At 41.1% G+C, this 21,806-nt stretch overlaps 2 protein-coding genes across 3 annotated transcripts; both read left to right on the top strand.

The window, feature by feature from the left end:
- Positions 1 to 392: 392 nt before the first annotated feature.
- On the top strand, positions 393 to 17,187 carry hrasb (HRas proto-oncogene, GTPase b). Of its 2 annotated transcripts, none has more exons than XM_044356374.1 (6): positions 393 to 690; positions 9,873 to 10,016; positions 11,048 to 11,226; positions 12,724 to 12,883; positions 13,945 to 14,069; positions 14,298 to 17,187. In XM_044356374.1, the coding sequence occupies exons 2-5, from the start codon at positions 9,906 to 9,908 to the stop codon at positions 14,062 to 14,064; spliced, it is 570 nt and encodes a 189-aa protein (XP_044212309.1). In that variant the 5' UTR covers positions 393 to 690; positions 9,873 to 9,905; the 3' UTR covers positions 14,065 to 14,069; positions 14,298 to 17,187. The 2 variants fall into 2 exon arrangements, with proteins under 2 accessions (XP_044212309.1, XP_044212310.1); XM_044356375.1 differs by lacking the exon at positions 393 to 690 and adding an exon at positions 7,327 to 7,476.
- Positions 17,188 to 18,477: 1,290 nt separating this feature from the next.
- zgc:123278 (uncharacterized protein LOC641569 homolog) lies at positions 18,478 to 20,544 on the top strand. The gene is made up of 6 exons (XM_044357146.1): positions 18,478 to 18,605; positions 18,730 to 18,814; positions 18,904 to 18,969; positions 19,111 to 19,274; positions 19,368 to 19,467; positions 19,681 to 20,544. The coding sequence occupies exons 1-6, from the start codon at positions 18,564 to 18,566 to the stop codon at positions 19,788 to 19,790; spliced, it is 567 nt and encodes a 188-aa protein (XP_044213081.1). The 5' UTR covers positions 18,478 to 18,563; the 3' UTR covers positions 19,791 to 20,544.
- The last annotated feature ends 1,262 nt before the right edge of the window (positions 20,545 to 21,806 follow it).

Here is a 21,806-nt window from a genome sequence, read left to right as displayed (position 1 = left end):
TAGTGCGGAGCTTAGTACTGAGGGCCCGGAGGAGCAAGCTGCTGGCAGATCTGAGGGTGCTGGTGGAGGTTGGTGTGGTATGATCAGTTTCTGTAGGTGGACAGGCGCATGTCCATTGATACTCTTGTTACTGGATAGTGTGCTGTAGTTACCAGATTTAAATGAGAGGAGAGATGTGAGGTAGCAAGAGCTTTTTAGATGAATATCATGAGATGGTTATTTCTCCTTGTCTGCGAGGAAGTCCATCCAACATTGTGATACAGAGAACAATGAGTATAAAAGCGTAATGCACAAAATGTGAGATGTTGTATATTTGTTTTCCGACAGTACGTGAAGGCAGCAATAAGTAACATGGATGGTAACCGGGGCGGATCTATGTTTGATAGAGCTGGGCGTGGGCTCTACACTCCTCATCCCCTCTCTTCTGTCTGTGGAAGCACATTGTTCAACGCGGGCTCGTTTCACCCAGAACCAATGAACGCCTCGGTGCCGCTTGCTGCATTTTAGCCACTGAAAAGCTCAACAGTTTCTGGGGGAGAATAAGGTGCAGATATCCGAAGACGGCGGGAAGCAGACCAAGAACATTTTGTTTTCTTCTCATTAAGAGGCAACAGAGTTGAAAGGTTTTCTTCTTCTTCTCCTCCGGTAGACGAAACGTCGCTCTTGTCGCTAATTAGAGCTCTGCTTGTTGTAAGTATGCAATGCACATTCCTGTGTCCGAAATATGTCGGCAGTGACTGTTTTTTTGGGTTTTTTGTCTAATGGTAGGTCCGCTTTAAAATGCTTTCAGTCTTTTCGGACACCGCTGGAGATTGCGGTCCACAGTTAAAACACGTTAGCTGTAGCTATCATTACATTTTCATTCACGCCCGGCGAGCTTTTATCTATCGAGCTCAGTAACTGCATTTTACTTGTTTCCTACGTGTTTGCACGGTTATACGGTTTATATAGGTTGTGTCGAGATTGGTTGAGTGTTTTTTTCTAAACAATTACCTATTTTGAATAACAGTCTCCCTTGAGTTTGGGTGTTAAAACTTGGTAAGGGAAGAATAGTGGGTTTCCCCCTAATCTCACCTTGAAAGAGAAAGCGAAGGCTTTTAAATAGACATCGCTTTCGTGAGGAATTGATCTTCTGTGGCCTGTATTTTTTTTTTCCATTGTAAAGACAATCTAGAGTATGAGGTTGCTGCTGCCGATAGTGGCCACACAGACAAGCAGGGTGACGCCCCGTCACACTGAGTAAAAACTGAATGTGTCACTGCGGAAGTTGGATTCCTTTGCAAGGCTTTTAGATATCTGACTTGGGATATTTTCTGCTCTGGAAGCTGTCAAAACTGTTTAAGGAGCTGGAAAGGGGGGAAATATGACAAAGATAGTACTAATGCCTCTCAAATTCTGGCCAAAGGGGCTGAAAGGCAGGAGGAGAAACAATTTACCCATCCCAAGATGACATAAATCTACATGAGAATTCATTCATTATTACAAAGTGGCATCAAACAAAGTTACAGCCTCCTGCACTTAAACAGAAAGTGGCTCTTTTTTGTGTCTATTGATGTATTTTTTTAGCATATGATTGGCATAAACTTTCTATTTACATCGTCACTGCTGACCAAAGCATTATTTATGATTAACATGCAACAACCTCATAATTTTTTCCATGTTTATATGGGCTGGAGTACATTAGATTCCAATAAGGGGGTCCAGTTTCGGTTGTGTGAATTTGACAGAGTCAAGGCAAGAATTTAGGCAGCTGGAAAACAGCTGGAGCTAGTCCGGCCTGTGATAGAGGTGCGATGTATATGTGTTGTCTCTTTCTGTGAACAGCTGTAGCCCAGCAGCATGCCAAATATAAGAGTGACTCTTCAGACTGTGTTCATCTTTAGGGATTTAACTTGTTAAATGTGTAGGTGTGAGGATTTCAGATGTCTCTGGATAAGGTCATGGCTTTTCTGATATTATCAAGCGTTGTCATATTCTTGACTCTACTGTATTTGTTCCTAATTTAAGTCAATAATTCTTTAAAAAAAAATCTGAAAACGGATTGAACATTCAGTGGGATTCTCTGCAGGTTGATGGTGCTGCATTCACATGCACACCTTAAAACCGACTGGACACAATTCACCCGTTTCCTCTGATTCCAAGAAAGACCACTGATGAGTTTTGGGGGGTGTTTGGTGTCTGATGGTAAGCCTCATGGCTCTTCTAACTGGTGGTCCTTTGTGTGGAGGTCAGCTGGCCTTTTTCATCTCTGCTGCTGCCTCCACAGTTTTCACCCCGCTCCACAATCTAAAAGGATGACCCAGTAGGGAAAAGGTCACCTGGACTCCAGTGCCTTTAAGAGCAGTTTGTTTAAGTGTGCGCACAAACACACGGATGCATGCAGAAACTCTCTACGTAAATGTTTGTGAGGGAGAAAATGTTGGGAGGAGGAATTGTTTACTAAAGGATTTTCTCTTGGAGCAAAATTATGGTTTTCATTCATGTTTTGGTATTTTCTCTGGCTTGCACCCCCTTAAGGAGGAATGCCTTGGATAGCAATTGAATGAATAGTCATGTTTTAAATGTATAGTCTGACAATTAGATTTCCTCTCAATCGAAGAATTGCCTCAAGTCTGCACTTACTTGTGTTTCATTGGCCTCAGAGAGCATAATAGTGAGTCCTCATCTGCCAGTCAACACTTATGTTTGGATGCTGTTTAGAAGGATGATGTCATTGGAGAACAGTGGGAGGGTGCGGTGGGCTATCGAGGCTCTGGGATGGGTCGTGGAGTCTCCGTATTCGACCGTGATACCTCCCTAGAGAGGGTCTCCTTACCATCATCGCTCCATTAAAAATCTATTATCTCTGCAGTGGGCTTGTGGCTCTGCCAGTATGGATTCTTTAACCAATTAAGCACTTTAATGGAGGACAGAATGCATGTTGAGGAAGATGGCCATTCATGTGTTCATGTGTTGAAGTCATGAAATAGTTTTCCAGGTCTGGACCAAAAAGGTAAAGAGATGTTTATTGAGTGTAATGTTCAGAGCCATACAGCTGAATGGGCTGGGAAAAGGCCAGGCTTGGAGGTTGTTGACATTTTTTATTATTGATTTCTTTATTTATTTTTCAGTTTCCAGGTCGACCCCACCCTCCTGTGGTTTGCTATGCCCTTGGCATATAGTAAGAGTGGCCCTTTCCCTCCCTCTCCCTCAGCCACTCTCCTCCCATCACCCCTCTCTGTGCTCTGTGCTCGCACCCTCCGTAAGCTGTCATGTAAGATTATCCTCCTGGTCCAGGCGGGGCTCTAGAGTTTCAAAACGAACTGTTAATTTCCCAGGCTGGAGGTGGCGAGCTATAAATAACCCTAAACACAGAAATGCTGTATAGTGCTCCTTCATCAAAAAGGCAGCAGCCATGCAAAGATTTGGGCACTTTGGATTAGAATAGGTCGCTGCAGCACTACAGCTATAGCCTGGCTCAGCATCATTTATGTGAACAGTGGTGGAGGAAATCCTACTCTATTCTTTGAGCTAATTTGTTATGCCAGTACAGGAGTCCAGTGTTTCCCCTATAATTGTACAGGCCTGGCAGCCAACAAGAACTCCCACCAAGCCAAAAAAAATCTTTTTTTTTTCTTTTAAAATGCCAAAAATAACACCAGATATCCATTCATACGGAAATCAATAATCATTGGCGTTTAGGAGCCTCTGTGCTGTTCCGAATTGTGAGTCTACCTCAGTGTTGCTGTGTTATTGCCTGGGAAACTCTTGACACACCAAACATCTGAAATTCAGGCCAAAATATCTGAGAGAGTGGCGAGGATGCTAGAAGCTAGCATGACTTTGTTTGTAAAAAAAAAAATTGTTCCGAGTGGATCACTGGGAAATAAAATAAACATGGGAAGACTTGTAAAATATGACTCCTTTAACTGTTTGTTTGATCACATCCAAATGTTCTATAATATCTCCCCCGGCGGCCCGTCTCACCACCCCAAAGCACCAAAGCAGTCAACCGAGGGGAAACACTGGAGTCACTTTGCTGCACGATCATTACTTTTGTCAGATATGTGCAATGTATAAATGAAAAAAATGGAGCATGTGTGGGTTTGTGTACATGTGCAAATGTGGCCACATGTCTGGGGCACATAAGGACTGTAGCACAGGTTAACCATGCACTGAGTAATTACTGTACAATATGAAAATCAGGACTGCAGAGGAGGATATGGGGCTGTGGCACTGCTATATGGGCAGGATAACCATCTGTGTGTACAGAACAGAAAAACTTGGACATAAAGTCCTCATGCCTCGTCTGTAGCTGTGGATGAAATATGTAAAAAGACTGATGAACAGCAATGATTGTCATCTCCAGTGGATGTGTTTTTGTCTTACCTCTCTATCTGCACAAAGATCAGCTCAGTACAAGCCGGCGCTGACAAGTGGCTCTGAGAAAGTGACAGAATCTCTGTCAATGATTAAGTTTGCTATTCATCTCCATATGTATATGTGGATTATTAATCAGCTGCTGACATGGCCTAGTTTGAGAGGAGATGGCACGGCAGTCTGTTTTCCTTCCTCCAGTCTCCTGGTAGCAGGCGCGGGTGTGCTGAATTTGCATTTTAGGCTGTAAATTTCAATGGTTTGGCAGGTGTACACTTGAGATCTGGTTATGTAGACAAACGTGGTAACCAACCGTGTCAAAAAAAATCTAGAGAGCTGTGAGTGTTTGTGAGAGTGCACATCTGTCATTTTTATTTGTGTCCTACATTTCCCATCTTTTCTACTCATCAGTCTCTTTCAGTGTGCATTATTAGCATGCAAATTCATAAACAATATTAATCTTCAATGTACAACTATTTTGATTAGGGCTGCAACTAACGATTATTATTTCATTATTGATTAATCTGTCGATTTATATTCTTGATTAATTGATTGGTCATTGGGTCTATGAAATTTTGATCAGTGTTTCCCAATTCCCAACATGCAACCTCAAATTTCCAATCAACAGTCCATAACCCAAAGAAATCAGAAAATATTCACATTTAAGAAGCTGGGACAAGAGAATTTTAGTATTAAACCATGATTAATCAATTATTAATCGTTGCTAATTAATTGATTAATCATTGTAGTTATTTACCAAAGAAAATACCAAATATTCACTGTGTCCAGCTTCTTAAATGTGAGGATTTTATGCTTTTCTTTGTCATATATGACAGTAAAATTGATATTTATTTATTTATTTTTGACTGTTGGTTGAATAAAACATAAAGCAATTTGAGCAATTTAGGCTGTTTGAAATTATAACAGGCATATTTTATTATTTTCTGGCATTTTAAAGACAAAATGACTAGTAGATTAATCGATAAAGAAAATAATCATTAGTTTGCAAACCTATTTAGTATTTTGAATATTTGAATATTAAAATTGAATATTAAAATAGTTGGTGATTAATTTTGTATCAATCGACTAAATGATTAATCATTGCAGCTCTACTTTTGATAATGGATTAATTGTTTGATTCATTTTTCAAGCAAATGGATAAAACAAGTCATTTTGCAGCTTGTGCTCTAGAAACTTGTGATGAGCATTATACACAGTTTTCCAGAGTTTTATCGACCAAACAATTAATCTAGAAAATTGGCAGCATAATCAATAAGACAAATAATTGTTGGTTGCAGCCCCTACTTATTTATGAGTAATGTTTGGGTTGGATGTGTGTATGCTGGCGAGACTGGGGACATCTGATTTACCAGTGAACATTACTAATAATATGACAGATCTGTTACTCGTAGCTGAGAAAAGATGAGATTAAGAACCGGGTTGTGATGTAGGTCTGACATATAGTAGAGTGAATCAGTGTAGATGACATGTCAGATGGGAGGAGGAGTACAAACATCTGTCATGTAAAATCGCTGACTAGTCTTAGACCGTTTGGTCAACACATGTCCTTGTCCCTGTTACCTATCTGCCTGGACTGTGAATAACACCAAGATGATTGAGTGGACAAAATATACGTTTTTTCACTTTAGTATTACAAATAATCAAGGTAAAACTTGTTAGCAAAATATGTCTGTTAGCGAGAAATTTTACAGTTGAAAAATGTCCTCTCTCAAAATGGTGGCATTGCTAAATGACCTCAAACATGCAGTATCTTTGAGATTTCTGTGATGCGGTTTCTTGTTACTTAGCGGCTGCAATATACACCAATACACAGTACCTGTAATATCTTGTTTAAGACACTGGCTAGTTGCAACCCTAATCCATGATGGCACACATGTCATTCCCTGTTATAGCACTTTATCTCATGTCAAAGACGTGTCCATATTTTTTAACATTTTATTTTGTGTCCATGCTGTTTTCTACCAACTGTTCCATTACATTAACTAGATTAGTTCCTGGTGAGCCTTTGCCCTGTCTTGAGCTCATAGCCTACAGTGACCAGAGGTGTTCCAGCGTCTCTATGCCCTGCACAAGTCTCTCCTTCTCACAGCTGCTGTTTATTTGGTTAGAGGAGGCTCTCAGGAGCAAGGCTTGCTCTGCGGCTCCACCACGCTCTCTGTACTCCAGCCAGGGTGAGCTGCACTGTGTACCAGGTTGATTTATTTACAGTGAGGGAAAAGGAAGCTAAATGTTTGGCCACAAGATTGAGGGGTCAGGATAATTCCCTTCCTGTTGTGCTTGAGAGTTATAGCAGTAAGGGTGTTTTTACAAGGAGGCCATTGTTGATATTGGGGATGGCGGTCAGAGTTACCTGTTCCATTAAGACCAAGCAATGGCTTATTGGATCATGGATGTGTGGTTGGATCGTGTGTGTGTGTGTGTGTGTGTGTGTGTGTGTGTGTGTGTGTGTGTGTGTGTGTGTGTGTGTGTGTGTGTGTGTGTGTGTGTGTGTGTGTGTGTGTGTGTGTGATTGAATGAGAGCAGCTAAATGACTGTGTCCTCAGTTAGCAAGTCTGCTTTTCTGTCAATCATTGACATCAGTGAGCCAGTCTCACTCTTGGCTAATCTTAGTCTGGCCCCACATCAGCACAGTCACACACAACTCAGACACAAATAACACAGAGGTAATGCAGATTCTATTAATACAACACCACACCCAGAGACAAATATAGGAGCATACTTACTTTTGACTCCCCTTCCCCCACTGAATTTGCTTTATAAAGGTACTTTTAGTTGAACGCTGTGCTGTCATTTAATTAAACTGTCCAGAAGCTGTTTTCATGTCACCTGTTACTCCTCTCTTTCTGCAAAATCCTGTTACTGTGAATATTCACTCCAGCTGTGTGTGTGTGTGTTTGTGTATGTATGTGCGTATGTGCGTGCGTGTGTGCGTGCGCGCATGCTCCCGTGGGAGATAAAACACTAGAGAGAGGGTGTGCATGTGTTCTGCTCAGCCGAAGCGCTGGTGTTCACCGCTGATCCGTGCGAGAGGAGTTTGACTAACAGAGCAACATGTTGTGGATTTTTATATAAGGGATGACAGTCGGTGCCCCTGAGAAGGTAAAACGGCATATGTGACCCGTAGTGCTCATGAAATCCTGACAGATTGATTACACACGGTAGCAAGTGGTGCAAGTTAGTGATTTTCTTCCTCAGCAAAGTGAGACTCTGTCGATGAGCAGGCGGAAATATTTAACCCTGTGTGACCTTGTTTCAGTCTGAAATGCATGGTCCGTAGTACAAGACTTAAGAGAAACTAGTTTTGAGGAAGAGAAATTTGAGGCCGCCCTAAATGGGACATAAGTTGATAACAGTGCCTAAAAGAGCATAATACAATTCTGATGTCATTATTATTATAAGTCTGTGTTGAAAGTGGAAACGACACTGTTCATGTCAATTCTGGATATCGAGCCAGCAGCTAAATCCAAGTGGTTTTATTTTCAAGTTGATCGTCGTCGACGGTGAATTGCGCAAGAATGTCTAGAGTTGAGTGTTTTTTGCCACTACTGTCAAACAGAAAGTGAAAGTAAAGTGCCACCCCTGGTCACTCTGTTCTGGACAGACACAGAAATTCCCAGTGATTTTCCTCTGAGCTCTGATGAAAGAGAATACATTGCTGTGATGACATCACCTTGCCACTCATTGTTGTCCAAATGATGTCAAACTGAGGCTGTAACCACGAGAGGTTCCTAAGGTTGCCACGGGCCTCCAGCTGTCTTTACATGTGGGCGGCCTATAGGTTTGGTCACACTAGCCCTAGCTTGTATTTTTATTTAATCTTGCAAAATCTCTGATAGCTTCTTGTCTTTCTAATTCTTGACTCATGTGTGCCATTGTGTCTACTACTGGGCTGGTATCAGGTCATTCTCAGGTCACAGATTTGGTAACTTTGTGGTAAATTTGCAGTAACGCTGAGTCACACGTTACCACTGTATGCAGCGGCAACACCCATATGACTGCTTTCTCTACCCGTTGATTCAACAAGCCTGGAATTTCACTGGCCAGCAATGTTGTGGTGGTGGTGGTGATGTCAGGGGATCTGTGTGTGTGTGTGTGTGTGTGTGTGTGTGTGTGTGTGTGTGTGTGTGTGTGTGTGTGTGCGCCTTTGTATTGGCTTGTGTCGATGCATGGATCTACATGTGTGGTTCCAGCTGACTCAAGGGTTACCTCTGTAATGGCACAAATGACACAAGCTTTTCACCATATCTCCTACATTTGCCCTTTACCACTAACCTCTGTGTCTCAACGCTCTGTTCATCCATTCTGCTGCCATCTGTTGCTTGTTAGTTTGGATGTAAATTTCTAACCATCTACCTGAGTTATAGAAAAAATATTCATCAAAGCTAAAGGGATTTGAAAGGTTGTTTTTCATACATTTAGTTGTGAATTTCAAATACATGTCCACAGGCAACATTGTCTTGTAAGGTATCCAAATCTCCTAGTATATTTTTGATAATATAGCAGAATTGTGCAGGTCCTTCCAAGTCAGAAATGTACAGAAAATACTTTGCTTTTCATGTTCTGTTCTTAAATACCCACTAGATCCAGAGTGGGTATTCTTGTCACCAACATGTTTCTTTAATAACATGCTTTGATTTATGATCAGGGTAGCTCTGTTGCATCGACTAGACCTATTAAGTGGGTTCAGTGGGTCCATTGGGGACAACTGAAGGTACACCTGGAGTCATAAAATCCTCTTTTAGGCCTCTCGTACTGTTGCTATGGATCGATCCCTATGGAAGAACCGTGGCAAAGCATCAAGAAACAGTTCGTAGAAATAGCCTAGCTTTGTTGCAGTAGTGAAATGATATAGCCTAGCTCGTTGTGGAAAAGGAAAAAAAGGCTGATGTGCACATGCAGGTTTATTTCAAAGATATTTAACTTTTGACCTCCTCAAAATCTTTTTGTTAAACAGTTATTGGCATTGCTCTATTTATGCTTCTGTTTTGGGGGGGTGGGTTTGGTGATTTTCTGATTTTTGCCATGTGCTCTGGTTGCTCTGGTGTCTACCACCGTGGATTCAAAGGTAGCCATCAGTAACGTGAAGCCTGAGTGATGAGGATCAGTCTACCGGTGTCATGCCCCTCCTTTTTCTCCCTCACTCTCCCTCTCATACACACGCACACACACACACTCTGCTGCTCACACTGAGCGGGACAGGATTGGAACATTGAGTACCTTCAGCACATTTTTAACATTCCCCTTTGAGGGTCTCAACCTCAGCACCCACTGCACATACACACACACACACAAACCACTGATGTTTCTCACCACTGGACAATAATGGTAACAGCTGTATGTTTTGTGTACAACACTGGTTATAAACCGCATTATGGCAGTCCAGTGGCAGAGTGAAGCTTGTCAAAGCTCCCATGTTTGACAAAAAACATGCACAGACATTACCAGGTTTGGACAGTGAGCTAACCTTTTCTCTCTCTGCCATTTCTTCTTTCCAGCATTGGTGTGTGTGGTGAGCAGCAGCGGCAAAGATGACGGAATATAAGCTGGTGGTGGTAGGAGCTGGAGGCGTGGGCAAAAGTGCACTCACCATCCAGCTCATCCAGAATCACTTTGTGGATGAATATGACCCCACCATAGAGGTATGACTCTCTTCTGCATGTTTTACAGATTATTCTGCAAGGAGGCATCTTGGGTGTTGGGGTAGGAAGGTAGAGAAGGACTAAGCATACAGTTAAAAAATAAGTTCTTCGCTGCACCCCCCTCGAATCGGTACAGTGCTTTTACACCTACACAGTAGAAGTGCATGCATGCATTGATGTACATGTTTAATACAAATGTCCACAGTCACTGCTGAAAAATACTGTCTGGGCCCTACTATAACAGCTCTGTCTAAATCAAGTTGATTTAGTTTAATCAAATGCTGTGGTAATTATCCCAAATGGTCAGGCTTCGAAGAAGTTCCTAATTTTGTTTTAAAAGGAAATATTCACTCCGCCCTTCTTTGTAATTCTTTTTTTTTTTTTTTTTCATGAAAACAAGACACTGAGAGACACTGCAGACTTTGCAAAGAGGAGAGGAAGCCAGTGAGAGTGTTTTCTCCTCTCTTCTCTCTTTTTCTCCCTCTCTGTCTCCACTCTCTCTCTCTTTCTCACCACGCCTGCCTCTGGCCAGACAATGTCCTTTTTGTGTATTTGCATTCCTGGCCCCTATGCTCTAACAAACAAAGGGAAGGCACTCCCATGTTTTTGTGGCTGCGTGTTGGAAGGCTAAACATTGGCTCCGATACCCTGCTCCTCTGATCTCCCAGTGTTAGTCTGACCTGGAAGTGGATAGGGAATTAATGACGGATATCAGCTTATCAATCAATATTACATCTGTGTGTCTTTGTGTGTGTGTGTGTGTGTGTGTGTGTGTGTGTGTGTGTGTGTGTGTGTGTGTGTGTGTGTGTGTGTGTGTGTGTGTGTGTGTGTGCGCACGCAAGCTTGCTTGCTGCGTCGCATTGAGTGACCGAGGCCAAGGATGTGACATCCCCAGTGATGGACTCACAGTTGCCTCTGCTGGCCGACGCTCAAATCCCACCTGAACATTCAGTTTTCCGTCTGTTTTTTGTTACAGATTTCTCTCTCTCTTATATTTGCCTGGTGTCTTTCCCCCCCTCCTTTTTCTGCAGGACTCCTACAGGAAACAGGTGGTGATTGACGGGGAGACCTGCCTGCTAGACATCCTGGACACTGCAGGTCAGGAGGAGTACAGCGCCATGAGGGATCAGTACATGAGGACAGGAGAGGGCTTCCTCTGTGTCTTCGCCATCAACAACACCAAGTCCTTTGAGGACATCCACCAGTACAGGTGTGAGACATATAAAGAGAGCAGGGGCATCACACATCATGATATTAAGCATTTTAGGATCTATTGCTGCAGATGTGTACATGTGTATTTTCTGGTCAGGTCAAATGGCCAGTCAAGGGTGGAGTTCAGACACAAAATCATTTATGTTCTCCTGAGGTGTGTCCGTATTTGTATATGCGGCGGTGTGTGTTACAGGGACTCCCATGGGGTCTGGAGGGAGAGGCGTGGGTATATGTGTGTGCCAGCTCTCTGCAGTAGTTGGGTGATGTCATGCTGTAGCGTTTAACACGGCTAAAGAAAGCTTAGCCCCCAACTGGAGGATTGCAGCACGATGCCAATGAAATCGATCCTGACTCAATTAGGGGAGCGGGGGAGAGGTAGCACTCCCAAGGACAGGGAAGGAGAAAGAGAGAAAGGGAGTGGGGCGGGAGGGGGGGGGATAGTTTCAGCTGGAGATGACAGTGTTCTCACTCTTTGCCATATTTTGTCTTTCTCATCACATTAGACACCCACTTGCCAGTCTTGCACGTGGCAAGTAAAAGAGGCTGCATATTAAGTTTGCCACCTCCTCTACAGTTTCACAGGGTTTTTGAGTTTATTACTTTCACATTTATTTGGCTTGTTGCCATTGCAACCCAGCCTTTTGGGGGGGGGCTTGTTTAATACAACTGCCAGCATAACTGTAAAACCCTCATGCTACTTCGGAAAGCATGTATGATCCTCTGCTGGATGCTGGTGGCTTGATTAGAGCTGTTCATTTATTTAAAGATCTGTTGAGGCTTTTTTTTTTTACTGGAACTACAGGTCATCTTGATTTTTTTTTTTTTTTTTTTTTATTTTTCATTTGAACTAGCCAGCATCATTATACTGTACCATACACAAGATTGCACCAGGCTGATAAGATTATATCTGCACTTGTTGTTCATTGGCACTTTTAATAGGCCTATTAGACTTGAAATACCTGCCTCACCACCACATAACTAGTCCATAATCTAAACCGCGTAACGTCATCAAGAGTCGAGCAAGTGTGGGCACAAACACCATTAGCAGTGTTGACTGCAGATGGGCTTGGCTCACTGTGGTGGATGCATCCTGCTGTACTGTGGCTGAGGGAGAAGAAGGGCTGAGCTGATAGATTGATCTGACCCACTCGTCTCGCTCAGTTTCCCCCTGGCTGCCTGGCGTTTGGCGCTGGCTGCTGTAGTGATGAGGTAATGCTGTTTGCCGCCTGCCTGTTGTCCATCCCTCCCCCTCCCTCCTTCAGCAGTGCAGCACAGCCCAGCACCGGCGGGCCCTGGCTCTTCCTCAGGGTCCTAGAGCTCCCTGGGTGGTTGGCTCTCCAGTGGCAGAGCTGCTGTTGTTTATGAAGCAGATCCCAGACAAGGGATATGTCACCGTCATAAATGCAGGGTTGGGGTGGATTAAGGAAACAGATTAGCAAAGTAAATAAATATTGACCATTTTCTTTTTTGTGGGTTTTTTTTTTGCAACTTACAGAGAACAGATTAAACGTGTGAAGGACTCAGATGACGTTCCCATGGTGCTTGTGGGAAACAAATGTGACCTGCCGGCACGCACGGTGGACACAAGGCAAGCCCATGAACTCGCCCGCTCCTACGGCATCCCTTACATCGAGACCTCTGCCAAGACACGACAGGTATGTAGCGGACAAGAAGCTTATACATGCACTTTAATAGAAACGGCCCTTTCTTTCCCTCTCTCTGTCATAATTTAAACTACATTTAATCACCTGACTGACTAATTTCTCAAACCACAAAACCCCCTGTACCAGCTCTGTAATTTTACATTTTGCACGTGTATTCATGGACATCACATCAGGAACAGTGAACGGTCTGCGGTATGATGTGATTTGTACTGCTGGGAACATTTTATTATGCCGCAGGCAATGACTCATAGCTGGGAGTGGGGGGGTGGGGAGGGTGAGGGGGGCGGTGTTGTGGTGCTGAGCAAAACTCGGGAGAGAAGGTCAGTCCACCTTATGTGAACCTGGTCAGGTTAGGCTAACCCATTGTCACCATCGTCGGGGCCGACCCCCTCCACTTCTCCAGCAGTTGGCGAAACAACAGACAAGACTTTTCTTGTCTTGAGAAGCTGCAGCATTTATTAACTGACACACTGTAGCCTGTACTGTACATTTACTGCCAGACTGACAACTTACTGCTAACCTTTTCCTCTGCTCCGCTCGCATTCACCGTCACTTTTTTGCTGCTCTCTCTCTCACTCACTTAACCACACACTCGCTACGCACACACATTACGCACTGCTGTATTCCTTAAAGGAAATACACTACGAAGAGTTTCCCAGACATCGACAGGTTGACTCACGTTTCTGGAACAGTGCTGCATAGAGGCTCCAAAACTCTATTGATTTCCCAATGAATGGATATTTGGCGGGGGGTTGGCATTTTAAAAAAAAAAAGGTTTTTTGGCCTGGCGGGGGTTCTTGTTGGCCTGGCAGCCCACCAGGCCTGTACAATTATAGAGGAAACACTGCAGTCATTATGATTTCTTGATTAACAGTGTGATTAACAGTGAAATGATCAGGGTTGCCATGGTAATGTTGCCAAGCCTCAGTGGTGAGTACACCTGTGGGCTTTGCTGCCAGTTATAAGATGAGCATCTAGTGTACTCCACTTATAATTAACCATTGTGGAGGCCCAGATTATTCTTTAACCTTCCTGTGTGTGTGTGTTTACAGGGAGTAGAGGACGCCTTCTACACACTGGTCAGGGAAATCAGACAGCATAAGCTGAGGAAGCTGAACCCGCCCGATGAGAGTGGTCAAGACTGTATGAGCTGTCGCTGCGTGGTATCGTGATGCAGGTGAGATATTTCTTGTTCTTCTTTGCCAGCTGCACAGTAATAAAGAAAGTCTGCAAATTTTTCGGTAATGCTGAAACTTGAACATATTTTTATGGGCAGTACATGACTCTTATTGTAAGTAAAACTGCGAAACCATCTCTGCCACAGTTCTCATTTTTCAGTTTTCAAGATACAACAAACCCGCACTAACATCTGCCCCCCCCCCCTTTGTGACTTTTCGCCCCACAGCTCATCGTTGCACGTTGAGGAGAAATGCTACAGCGTGTAGTGACAGCATGGACTTCAAGATAGAAAGATAAAACAACTCAATGATGAAATATAAACTTTTTTCAAAAAGAGGATGATGTAAGCAAAAGCTCTCAAGGAAACCACCAGAGCTGACTGAACCATAGACTTTATGGAAAAGAGGATTTGGACTGTTGCCTAAGTGGCTAGCTGAACTAGCCTGGTCCGGCCCCTTTTTTTGGTCCACGTTGACCTGTGAGCAACACCACTAATGACTCTTGTCAACTCCAGTGCGGTCTCGCTGGGTAGCTCCACAAGTTTCCTGCTAACTTATTGTTTTCAGTCTCAACACTGGTCTTAAAGGGGGCGTCTCTGACCTCCTCCCACCTTGAAAGCCTAATTCCACTCTCCCCTGGCTTCCCACTGGAAGGACTGACTGACTTAAATGGAATGGACTGGAATGGAGATTTAGTTGCCCCAACACCTCTCACATAAATAACCCCCTCATCCCACTCTACCTGCATCTGGGGTTGGAGGCTGACATGGGAATGACTATAATTTGTTGTTGTTGTTTAACAGTTAGCCTAGCCGTAAAAAAAAAAAAAAACTCTTTGATTTTGTTTTCTGATATGAAAGATATTTTGTGATTGGAGGATCTGAAAGTCACTGAGCACTATGTGAGCAAGGGTGTTCATTTCAGATGGCACCTGGTTTGACATTTTTCACGACCTGCCTGATGTAGTGTAGTGGAATTCCCATTGATATGTGGAAAGGAGAATATAAAGATAGATGAACTTGTTTTTTTCCAGAATGCAGCTGCCTTTTCTCCTTGCAGACGTTTCTTTGCTAAGAGTTGTCTTTGTGGAATAATAATAGTAATGGCTAGTGTACATAGGTGCTGGTGCAATAGGATTCTTTACTGTCCACTTTACACAAAGTATTGGGAAAAAAACACCTCATGACTACTTTATTTTACTTTGGTTTAGGAAGAAGGGGTACAGTGCATGAAAATGTAGCTGTTGTCATCTTCACAGTTGCTAAAGCTGGAGTGGTTGCCTGTAGGATACTTGTACAGATACACAGCGACAGGTCATGGTTTTAGACACCAGTTGATTTTTCATTTCAGCAACTGTATGGTGTACAACTGTTATTTACTACATGGTGATTACAGCTATTTTTAAGTTGCAAGAATCGTTCCTCATAGTTACTAAGGCTCAGGAATCAGGATCCAGGAAGTTCGCATGTAATAGTCCTGGAAACCAAGGTTAGGGATGTCACCAGTAAGAGTGTAACGCACAAGTCCTGCCTCAGAATAGTCAAACTTCAGTTTTCCCACACACCATACTATCCTCAAACAGCTCCTCTTTCTCTGCCTCTTCTGCTCTTCAAAGGAACAATAACAGGTCAGGTGCTAATCATGTCATATTTACTGTAAATGTGGGAATATTATGTGTAACAGGTGATGGATATTGGGTTATGGGGGTGCATTGCTTTCTTTCTCGATACTGAATAGCTTGCGCTCTCCACAACCGCATTAATTTGCTGCCTAAATGAAAAAGACTGCTCTGTGTTTACTTTGCCTTATCTGTTAGCTAGTTTGTACCTCATGTATGCAGCGAGCTCTACCTGACAGTTTTTGTTGTTTGCTGCATTGTTTTGTTTGTTTGTGTGCAACTAAAGAAATACGGAGGCGTGTTGAGTTTAGATATGCGCTGTACAGAATTTGAAAGGCAAGACAAACTCCCCAAAACACTACTCTTGATTTTTAAAAAAAAGGGTTTATCTATAATGACGTGTGTCTGAATGTGATTCTGTTTAACACGACTGGAAAAACAAAAAAAAGTTAAAGACAGTTTGTGAGAAAAAGCCCTGTGTAAGCCAATTTGCCTTACTTCAATGTTCAATTTAGATGGTCTGATGGTGAATATCCTTTAAAAAAAAAACAATTACATTACATTGGAACAAGTGTTGTTAATCACTAGAATTTGTATCTTTTTAGTCCCCCAGATTATACTGTGCAGAATTTGTCATGTATGATCATGGATGTTCCAGACACTACAGGCAGGTTTTGGCTACATGCTTCAGATGCAAACCTCAAAGACATCTCGGACCTCTTGAGTGAAAAATGTCAAAAACAAGTTTTTATTTCTGACCCAGTTGATTTTGTACAGTTAAAGTGACTCTTTTTTTTTCACTCATAACATGGCTTAAAGAAATACGATCAGTCTAGTTACTGTGTGGATGATAGTGGTCAAGGTGTTTTTATCAGTTAACCGTTCATTCCTCTGCTCGGAGGAAGGATACGAACTGTGAATGTGTCTTTAGATATTGTTTTTAAGAAGCCTTGTGTTTAAAACTTACAATCTTGAAATAATGCAGGATTTCCATACTTTTGGAGTTGATCCTCGGTCCCACTTTTGGCTGTATTGCTCCTAACATTTTATTTTTCACCCATTGTACTCAAACCACTTAATGGAAAAAAAAAGTGTGGAGTTTGTAACATGTACGTACAGTCCTGATAGTATTCTTGTCCTCTCCCTGTCGATCTTTATACAGAACATCCGTAATAATACCACAATTCCACAAATCTATGCATTAAATTCCCATTGCATTAGAATATCAGTGTCATGTTGCCGCAAGGATACTCAGCCAGCAAAACCACAAGTATACATGTCAGAAAACCTGGCAAGCATGACAAAGACTGTACGGACCATTGGGAGTTTTGCACAAGGATACAGTGGGCTCAAGGGCTTGTTTCTCCCTTGAAAACTGTGGAATGGAGGTGTGGAAAGAATTTGTGAAAATGTCAACTGTTTAGCTATTTAAGTTGTATTTACTCTTTAAAAAAAAGGCAAATGTATTGCAGGACAGGAATAAAGATGTCAAGATGAAACTGTGTCTTGGTTCCTTTACTGTCAAACTTTCACATGTTCCTCTCAAATTTGAGATTTGCTGCCACCTACAGGCTGTTTTGTGTGCCATGTTTGAGCATATGATAGGAAATAACCAAGACTACATGGTGATGGAGATATTGAAAATTATACCAGATGGTTAACTGTAAATAAATGATCAACCAGTCTAGAACAGCACAGAAATGTTCTTGACAAATGTTTTACCTGTTATGGGCGGTATAACCCTGGTTTATATGATGTGGGTGACTACATCTGTGATGACGGTTCAAAGGACAGTCATAAATCCCATGTTTACACAAGAGTTTTACCATCAGCAGTGTCATTTATGGGACGTTTTAGATTACACAGCTGAACGGGGCAAACCCATCCTGTTTTCGTAAACCTCATTCATTCATTTCATTGTCCAAAGAAACTTTTAAAATGATTCACAATAATGATTTCTATATGAATGTTCATATGGTTTTCTCTTCCCGGTAAGATATTTGGTACATGCTTGATTATTTTAAGAAAAACAGAAAATAGGTCAAGTGTGTTTGTTTTTGTCACCTCAACTGTAAAGGAAGAAGTAAGTAGGCAGGAAATGCTGTATAGTATAGCGAAAGAAAGCAGCTTAAAGGCATGGCATACGAATAGTACTCATTTGTAATTTTACATATTCTCAAATGATACACTAATAAATGTTAAATACAATATAAAATCTGTTAAACTCAGACAGTTTAACGGAAAGGTCTTAGAGAACAGCCATTTTCTACTGATTGAAAACAATGATGCGGCACAGTAAGGATACGTATGAAAGAAGGGTCTTTCATTTTTATTTTATTAGCACTGGTATCAATAAATGTACCATTGTGCGGTAACCCACTACTAATGGATTTACTACTTTGACAGAGGATACAAGTCAATTACTAATAATCATTGTTGATAGCCCTCTGAGAATATTAATACAAAGCTGATTACATGTAACAGGAAGTAGGACAAGAAAACACGTACCGATATAATAGTAGCAGATTTAATATTTGAAGAGATTAGATAGTCACATGACTCCAATTAAAAACAAAGCACAGCTCCTCTACCAGTCATAAATAATCATTAATAGAAACCATAGTGTATTGGGTTATTGAGTCACTGTTTACTACTGTCATGTTTGTTCAAATCAAGAACTGTAACCTTGTTATGGCTTTTGGGACACATTATTTGCATAATTGTGAGGCTCTTCTGTTATTGGCTGTCAGGGGTCATAAAGGATAGGAGGTTATCCATAAAACCCAGAACAGCAGGAAAGCCAAAGGTTTGTGTGTGTTGGTGATCGAAAAGATACAAAGCTATAGCAATACTGTTCTACAGATTAACCATAATCATGCCATACAATGAAGAAACGATTAAGAGAATGCTCCCTAAGGTAAGAATAATCATCAAAAATGTATATTCTTTCTGAATTAAACATAAACAGCACTCAACATAGACATTGGTAGTTATATTTTTTCATTTGTTCTGTTTTGTATTGTTTCTTATCTTTTATGAAGACATATCTTCGTAAACATGTGGCCCATGAAATATATGTGGCACTGACTCACTTCAAATATCTTGAACCCATGATGGATACCTACGGTAAGAATTCCAAACCTATTACTGCACTCATTCATCATGCGGAAAAATTCAACAAATACTCTAAATGTCATTGTTGCTTTTCTGTACAGTTTACAATGATGGAACCACAAAGGTCTTGATGAGTCTAACCGGAACTATTCCTGTCATGTATGCAGGTAACAATGACTTTGCACTTTATATTGTGTGTTTTCAATGGAAGTTTGCTTGGATATAGATTCTGATCAAGTCTAATTAAAAACAAGTAACACTCAGAATCGCTCAGACATATTAAATATTTCCCCCTTTTCTTATACAAGACAAGACCTACAACATCCCCATATGCCTGTGGGTTGAGGATAACTACCCCCAGACTGCACCCATCTGCTACGTCAAACCCACACGTGACATGATGATACTAAGAGGAAAATATATCTCCAGCGATGGCGAAGTCCTGCTGCCATACCTGCAGGAGTGGAAGCATGTGAGAGAATCTCAACTTTATTACAGCAGCACAGTGTCATTTCTTGCTTTACAACCATGTGACAGTGGTGTGACTTTTCCACTCCTTTCTCAGGGTGAGTGTGACCTAGTGAGCCTACTGCAGGTGATGGCTGCAACATTTGGAGAATTCCCTCCGATGTGTATGCAGCAACCAGAGCATCAACAAGCCTCTTGTAAGTAACACTCAGGCTGGCAGAAAGTCTCCACGGTTCCAAAACAACAACATTGGCAGCTGTGTCCTAGATAGAAGCTGATGTTGATAAGACAGATTCAAGATTCATATCTAGGCCACACGTGATCAAGTGTGAAACTAGGTTTATTACTCATAGATTTTGCCCTGAAAATACTCTTTACCTTATCTAAATTAAATTGTTTTTGTTTTTTAGGTTGGCTTCAGTTCTCCAGGGAAGCAGAGGTGCTTTCAAAGACAGATGGAAGTTTTTATCTGTCTTTAGCCAAAGAGGATGGTCGGCAAGGAAATGAAACCAATTGTTAATATTTTGTGGATTTCAACAATAATTTGTGCAAAGGCTATTTGTTTGTGTGTTGCCTGTGAAGTGTTTTATCCTGTGTGCAGTGTCAGATGGTATCCATTGAATATTTTTTAGTTAATTAATTAATAACATCAGACATATGATGTATGTTTATTTTCAAATAATTTGGACTGTTAATGTCAAACAGCAACTGAAGAAAACATAATCTTCTGTCTATGATGTGACTGTATTGTATCCGTGGTGAAAAAATGTTATTCATTTGAATGTAACAAACTATTCTGGTGTTAGTGTGCTAGTGTGTTAACAGACATGAATTACTTTACAAGCAGCTCATAAAGCGACATCTTACTTGCACCCACAGACATTGTTGTGTTCTTATCTACAATTGTTTTGGACTTTTGACCAGAGAATATTTTCTGATTTGGAGAACATACACAATGCAGACCAAAATGGTGTAGTAAACCGGAGAAAATTCTGTTTAATTTAATTGACTTTTAAATACTACTGCTTACCTCAATTGTGAGCATCGGTTAGGTTTAAATGTTGGTTATTTGTGTGCACCAATTTGCTTTGCTTGTTAATGTAATATTTCACAAGTTACTGTTGAAAATTGTTGGTGACTTTTTTGGAAAAAGTAGATTTCCAAAGTAGATTCACAAGCTAAAGCCTACATTACACACAGTTTTTCACATAGACAATATACAGGATCTGTGACAATAATTAATGCTTGTATTGTAAATAAAGAGCCACATTTAACATGTTTGTGCTCATCATTGTGGGAAACACTTTCAATAGAATTGCTTTCAACAGAAAAAGCATTTTATTTCACTACTACCTAAACACATAGTCTAGGTTTGGATATTGCTCTGTAGTTATAATATGAGATGAGGAAAACTGACCGTTGTGACCTGTATATGATTGGGTGTTGACATTGAATATCTTAGTCATCTGTTTTTTGTTTTACAGTCATCATTGCTGTTGCTCTAAAATCTATGACTAGTAAGATTTTTTATTATGATATTATATATCTAAATGGCCTTTTTAGTTTAGAATGACAGATTTAGTACTTTTGGGTGAGGGAATAATGTACTAGAGGGATTTGTAAAAAAAAAAAAAAAAAAAAAAAAAAAATTCCATCTCCATTTATTCTAGACATACAATTAACTATGGTCACCATGGTCATGTTGGGGGCCAAAACTGTCACTGTACACTTTTCTTGTAATCATTATCACATTATGATAATCAGAATTGGAATCTGTTTATTAGCCAAGTATACGAACATAAAAAGAATTTGTCCTGGTGTTTGCTCCCACAAATGCAACATAGAAGAATAAAAATATAACAAGCGTAATAATAATAGTAATAATGAAATAATAAAATAAACAAAGTAGTGCTAAAATTGGTTAAAATCTATTTACTGAATGGAATAATAATAGTTTTGAAATGGGATATAAAACTTGAAATATTGACTGTCCAAAGGAAATACATAGCAAGAAATGGTGCAAAAATTAAATGTGACGTGTACAATAAATAATTACATTAGTAACAGTGGGGGTTGAATGCAATATATAATGTTAAGCCCAGTTTGATGAAATATATGAAAGTGACCAGCGCAGGGATTAAAAGAGGGATGTGAGATGTAAAGTACAGTTTGATAATAGAACAGTTCAGCTGTTTAGTAGACCAACAGCTTCTGGAAAGAAGCTGTTCTGTGTCTGCTGGTGGAGGTTTTTATGGATGTTTTGTAATGTTTACAATTTATATTGGCCCAAATCGAACCTCCCTATTGCTAGCTATTACAATGCTAATGCTAATGCTTCCATTAGGCCATTAGGCTACATTCTGAGATCACCGTGCGGCAAAAACGTCTCATGCTCTTTTGAGAGAGGCGAAGTCCGACTCTGTTCAAATAAAACATTCCGTGAGAAGTCCTCTAAACGTTTTAGGATCGGCTCCAGCAAGTCCATCGTGTGAAATCCTCTTTGTTTAGCACAAACATCACCAGGAACAAAAACACA

The sequence above is a fragment of the Thunnus albacares genome, chromosome 7, assembly GCF_914725855.1.
Source record: "Thunnus albacares chromosome 7, fThuAlb1.1, whole genome shotgun sequence".
Lineage (NCBI taxonomy): Eukaryota > Metazoa > Chordata > Actinopteri > Scombriformes > Scombridae > Thunnus > Thunnus albacares.
This window is presented reverse-complemented; position numbering and strand designations above follow the sequence as displayed.

What these genes read in the sequence shown, in the direction of transcription:
- hrasb (XM_044356374.1), top strand. Translation starts at nt 9,906, where the DNA reads ATGACGGAATATAAGCTGGTGGTGGTAGGAGCTGGAGGCGTGGGCAAA. An exon ending in GAGGACATCCACCAGTACAG is followed by an intron (nt 11,227 to 12,723) that starts GTGTGAGACATA and finishes TGCAACTTACAG; the next exon opens with AGAACAGATTAAACGTGTGA. An exon ending in CCTCTGCCAAGACACGACAG is followed by an intron (nt 12,884 to 13,944) that starts GTATGTAGCGGA and finishes GTGTGTTTACAG; the next exon opens with GGAGTAGAGGACGCCTTCTA.
- zgc:123278 (XM_044357146.1), top strand. Translation starts at nt 18,564, where the DNA reads ATGCCATACAATGAAGAAACGATTAAGAGAATGCTCCCTAAG. An exon ending in TTAAGAGAATGCTCCCTAAG is followed by an intron (nt 18,606 to 18,729) that starts GTAAGAATAATC and finishes TCTTTTATGAAG; the next exon opens with ACATATCTTCGTAAACATGT. An exon ending in AGAGCATCAACAAGCCTCTT is followed by an intron (nt 19,468 to 19,680) that starts GTAAGTAACACT and finishes TTTGTTTTTTAG; the next exon opens with GTTGGCTTCAGTTCTCCAGG.